This window comes from Nilaparvata lugens, chromosome 2 (genome assembly GCF_014356525.2).
Source record: "Nilaparvata lugens isolate BPH chromosome 2, ASM1435652v1, whole genome shotgun sequence".
Classification (NCBI taxonomy): Eukaryota; Metazoa; Arthropoda; class Insecta; order Hemiptera; family Delphacidae; genus Nilaparvata; species Nilaparvata lugens.
Window position 1 is genome coordinate 87,307,446 of NC_052505.1, and position 6,000 is coordinate 87,313,445.

At 34.5% G+C, this 6,000-nt stretch overlaps 1 protein-coding gene across 1 annotated transcript in view; it reads left to right on the forward strand.

Moving 5' to 3' along the window:
• Positions 1–6,000, forward strand: part of LOC111050676 (cytochrome P450 4C1) — a 34,166-nt gene that overhangs the window by 3,836 nt on the left and 24,330 nt on the right. The window contains exons 3-7 of the mRNA XM_039422002.1: positions 408–514; positions 2,322–2,412; positions 3,129–3,314; positions 3,962–4,031; positions 5,836–5,962. Of these exons, the coding sequence (XP_039277936.1) occupies positions 408–514; positions 2,322–2,412; positions 3,129–3,314; positions 3,962–4,031; positions 5,836–5,962 (581 nt within the window). The remainder of the gene's footprint in view (positions 1–407; positions 515–2,321; positions 2,413–3,128; positions 3,315–3,961; positions 4,032–5,835; positions 5,963–6,000) is intronic.

The window sequence follows — 6,000 nt, forward strand, 5'->3', positions numbered from 1 at the left end:
CGTCCTCTCACACCATCCAAAACCAAATCCTGCACTCTTCGTCCAACATAATCCTCCTCCGTCGCTGTACATGCCCCAAAACCACCTCATCCTTTGTCTCTTTCTTTCCCAGTGAGAACACTTTCAGAATAAATAATTTACTAATAAATAATAATAACAGTTGTCTAAAATAATTTAGATTATAAAAACCAATCTATATTTCCTTCCTTAATTTTTATCAATAATCAGTGATTCACAATATATAAAAGCCTATCCATAAACAATGCATCTTCCAACATCCAACATACTTTTCATATACTAACAGTTCATGACCTGCGTATGATTTACAGTATAGATATGATTCAAAGAATGTGTCATATATCAATTTTAGTTGTATTGACACTAATAGTTTTCTCTTTCACCGACAGAATTGATGAAACTGAATGCTGAGAGGAGAGAAGAATACAAATCAATCTATTTGCAATGGTCTGGCCCATTTGCAGAAATCCATCTTCTGAGGCCAGAATATGCTGAGGTAAGATACGTTATTTCAAGAAAACACCTAACATCCACGGGGTAGACCTTTGGTAGAAAAATCTACACGGCAAATTGTGAGCTCTTTCCACAGCTAAGCATTATAAAAAGGTTCATATAGGACAAAGCTAGTAGACAGAAATAATTAGTCTGTCTACTAACGTTGCATGTAAGCTACCTGAACAGTTTGTAAAACATATATAGACCTAAAAATAGTATACATAAATTTATTAAAAGTGTATTTTTGTCTTTAGGGCTACTATTGAATATGAATGAAAATTGAAATCTAAGTACCCTTTTTAAAATTGTTTAGTCACAACATGTTTTGGCTCTATGCACGATATAAGTCTCCACATGCTGTTTGTAGACTACAAGAGAGCGTTCGACAGTTTATACAGGAGAAAGCTACTTGAAGCACTGGATAAGAATAGCTTACCTTCAAAATTAATAAGGCTAGTGGCTGCTACCCTAAATGAGACCTTCTCCAGTGTAAGAATAGGCAAAACTGTTGGGAGGCGTTTCCCTGTAAAGTACGGTGTAAGGCAAGGAGATGCGTTGTCTGCGTTATTGTTTAATTTGGCTCTCCATGAAGCAGTAAAAGGTATCACGCATGGAAGCACCATAGTAAATAGACTATGCAAGTTTGTGGATATGCAGACGATCTGGTCATAGTAGCTAGAACAGTACCAGCCTTGAGAGAAGCCTTCACATCACTGGCAATCAATAGTGAACCAATGGGATTGGAGATAAATGAGGCCAAGACAAAGTATCTGAGAGTGTCACCAGCAGTAGGCCTAGGTAGGAGAGTTGCTAGAGACATGAAAATTGGACCCTACACATTTCAACAGGTAGAGAATTGTCTATCTGGGAACACTTGTGACAAGTAGTGGGAAAGTCTCAGCAGAGATTAACAGCAGGATCATGGCGGGAAACAGGGCATACTATGCTAATATCAAGTTGTTCAATCTCGATTGATATCTAGAGCTACGAAATTACAATTATACAAAGCATTGGTGAGGCCTGTGGTGATTACGGATCGGAAACATGGGTGCTTACAGCTGGAGATGTGCAAAGATTGAGAGTTTTTGAAAGGAAGGTAGTGAGAAGAATCATGGATACTGGTTTTGAGAATGGTCTTTGGAGAGGAAGAAAAAATTTTGAAATAGAGCAGTTCTTAAACAATGAAGACATTGTGCGGTTTATTAAAGCTGGCAGAATAAGATGGATGGGACATATGGTGAGAATGGGAGATGAAAGAGTAGTGAAATGTATATGGAAGGACAGATATATAACAGAAAGAAAGGTCGACGGAGAAATAGATGGACGGATGATGTGGAACGAGATCTGAGAACGCTTGGAGTTCGTACCTGAGGGGGCAGGCCGAGGATCGTGACAGATGGAGAGGCTATGTGAGGAGGCCAAGGGTTGCAAAGACCTGTAGAGCTAAGGAGCAAGTAAGTAAGTATGTTTTGGCTCTATAGCCGAAAGGATAGCCTACTTAGATTTATATTTTTATTTATACTTATTAGTGGTTTTGAACTATAATTGTAGAATCAAGAGTGAGTGACGAATAGATGAATAAGAATAAATTTTTATTTAATAGTGATGTTATAACATTTTTTTTACAATTTTGCTCCATTATCTGAAACAACTCTATGAGATGCTCATTTAAGTAACACATCAAATGAAATTATTTGAACTCGAAATACCATTGTATTGTGTTACTCAATAATATATATGGTACAATATTTTAATTTTTTTACTCTTGAAAACAAGACTAATAATACAGTAATATTTTATTATTTCAGGTAGCATTGAAAAGTACTGTGAACATAACAAAATCGTTGGCGTATGACTTCCTGAATGATTGGCTTGGTACTGGTCTACTAACAAGTGCAGGTACCACATTAATGTAATATTATGACTGTGATCTTTGACTAATATTACAATATTTGATTAAGCTGGAATTGAAAAGTTATCATCATGGAAATATTAAGATATCATGCCAAATTATGAAAAGTTATCATGGTTTCCTTATACGTTTTAAAAAGGTTCCGGAATTCGTCAGATTATCACTTCTACAACTCCTCCAATCCTCAAAATTTGAACACTTGCAAGGAATTATGAATTCTTCTAGTTTTCAACAATATTATCATGTACTAGGCCTATCCTCACCATTTTCACTCGAATTAGAAATCACTATACTATTCTTGGAGTTTAATGTCCCCTAGATAAGGTTCAAAAGGTCATTCAATATTATGTAATTCATCATGCACTTTTTACTTTCTAAGCTAGCCTATTTTTCATTCATGAGCTACCTGTATTTTATCCATCAATGTATTTTTCCATACATGTTCTACTGTATTTTATTCATCAACGTATTTTTCCATACGACATTTTAATGCAATTTAATTCTCACCAAGGAATTTTTCATGATCAATCCAGGAGAACATTGATAAAAATAATGTTTTTGGACTCAGGGGACCTTGAAACGTATAGAATACTTAAAATTAGGGTACCTAAATTTTTGTTGGAAAGCAGGTAAGGAAAGTAAAACGTGTAGTGGCATAACTGAAAAATTTCCAAGGTTATTCATGTTTTCATATATTTTCCAGGCAGAAAATGGCAAGAGAGACGAAAAATGATTACACCTGCGTTCCATTTTGGAATTCTGGAGGACTTTGTTGAGACATTTGGTGAGAAGAGTAGGTTTCTTGTGAATTTATTGGAAAAGAAGGAATTTGGTAAAGAGTTCAACATATATCCATTGATAACAAACTGTGCACTAGACATCATTTGCGGTGAGTTTTTCATAGTAATAATATATTTAATCATTATTACCTTAAATAGGTACTTAATTCTAATAACATCTAAGAAAGATCCACGAACAATTCAATAAGAATTCGCATTACTAAGGGTATAATTGATTATTTTCATGAAGGTACAATCTACTCTTTTTAAATTTAAGAATGATTAAGAAAAACCGATACGGTACACTAGGTAATTTTTATCAATCTTACCCCATGCGAAACGATTTTTGTGAACTTGTAATCTTGTAATATGACCTTATACGGTACGGTATTTTATAAATTGATCCTAATTTTAACCTTTTTTTCTGAGTTAGATAAATAGAGATGATAGTTTATAATTATTGTTCAACTTCTGAAATGATAAACTTTTGAAATGATTTTTTCAAAATTACCTATAAGTTAATTTGTATAGAAAATTTGGGTAGTGTATTGTAGTAGTCTCCCTTTACTGAAAATTGAAAGTTCACAGCTATCAACTTTACTTAGCTAAAAAGTTTTAAACTGTTGTTCAATTGTTTTCATTGGTTAGAATGCAATGTTTGGTAGAGTTGAACATGTATATATCAAACGAAATTACTTTTATTGCATGAATTCTCTCCATTCTAAACTTATTTTTCATAATATTTATCTATTTTTAGAGTCAGCAATGGGTACCCCGGTGAATGCTCAGGAAAAGAGTGGATCAGAGTATGTGAAAGCGGTCTTTGAGTGAGTAAATAGAGTTGTTTTGGTTTAATTTTAAAATTGACCATAATATTCAAAATATTGATCGAAGAAAACTCAGTTTCTGGAAAAACCCCGATTTTATGGATTTCGTGAGTGTAAGGTGTAAAAATGTAAGTGAATGTGCAAACCTGATTTGGGGTGAGAATAGATGCAGACTAGAAAATTAGACTGCAAGACTATACATTTACACTACATTATGTTGATATAATATTATATTATTATGCATAAATAAATACCTAAATACATTACACATGCTTATGTTGCACATAATTTGGGTTACCATTTCAATTAATCAAGGAATTAAAAAGTGACCCAGAAAAATTCATGATTTTAGTTCATTCAATCCCATTCACAATTATAGCTCATCATGATTGACTAAAGATCAATAATTATTATTTTATACGGCTTCAATTACCTATTGTTATCATAGATTACGGTATAACGTGTAAAACGTTTCATTTTTTTAGAAGAATAAAATTTAAATTATTCCAAGATAATATTTAAAAGTATAATTATAGTATTTTACATTAAGGTCTGATCTCATAATAATTACAGCCTACTGTGAGAACTGTTAGAACCGTTGATTTTTGTATAATTTCTGAAGTTTTTTACTTTCCTTGCCCCTATACCATAGGTAAGGAAAGTATTGCTTCCGAAAAAATTAGGTACCCCAATTTCTAAATTTCTATACGTTTCAAGTCTCCTGAGTCCAGAAAAGTGGTTTTTGGGTATTGGTCTCTCTCTCTCTCTGTCTGTGTGTGTGTGTGTTGTGTGGTGTGTGTGTGTGTGTGTGTGTGTGTGTGTGTGTGTGTGTGTGGTGTGTGTGTGGTTTGGTGTGTGTGTGTGTGTGTGTGTGTGTGTGTGTGTGTGTGTGTGTGTGTTGTGTGTTGTGTGTGTGTGTGTGTGTGTTGTGTGTGTGTGTGTGTGTGGTGTGTGTGTGTGTGTGTGGTTGTGTGTGTGTGTGTGTGTGTGTGTGTGTGTGTGTGTGGTGTGTGTGTGTGTGTGTATGAGTGTATGTCGTCTGTGTACACGATATCTCATCTCCCAATCAACAGAATGACTTGAAATTTGAACTTAAGGAACTTAAGGCCCTTACACTATAAGGATCCGACACGAACAAATTCGATCAAATTCAAATCAAGATGGCGGCTAAAATGGGTGAAAATGTTGTCAAAAACAGGGTTTTTTGAGGTTTTCTTGAAAATGGCTCCAACGATTTTGATCAAATTTATACCTAAGAAAGTCATTGATAAGCTCTATCAGCTGCCACTAGTCACATATCTGTAAAAATTTCAGGAGCTCCGCCCCAACTATGCAAAGTTTGATTTTAGATTTCCAACTATCAGGCTTCAGATACAATTTAAACGAAAAAGTTTAAGTGGAAAAGATTGAGCATAAAAATCTTTACAAATAATGTTCAGTAACATTTTCACCAAAAATTGCAAATAAGCTCGAAGTTCGAGAAAATAAGATTATTCAATTTGCAAACTGTTGGCAAGTGTTGATTCTATTAATCAATCACTATGAAGAGATAGCAGACTTCATGTGTCTGCAGCGTTATTGTCCTGTCACCAGCTGGCTTAGATCTTGGAATAGTAGACTTTAGATGCGCGTAAACACTAGCGTCAGTTGATCAATTTTCATAACGGCAAGGAAAGTTGTGTGAGTGCGCCACACCAGATTTTTACTTTCCTTGCCCTATTACCATAGGTAAGGGAAGTATTGCTTTCCGAAAAAAATTAAGGTACCCCAATTTCTAATTTTTTTGTTATTTATGTTCTTACAGTGTCAGTGAACTGATACTCCACAGAGCTTTGAGACCATGGCTGTTTGCGGATAACGTATGGAAGATGTCAAGTAAAGGGAGAGAATTTTACAGCAAACTGAAAACTCTCCATGATTTTACGGATAAAGTGAGTCATTATTATTCTGTCAAACACCTACCTACTAT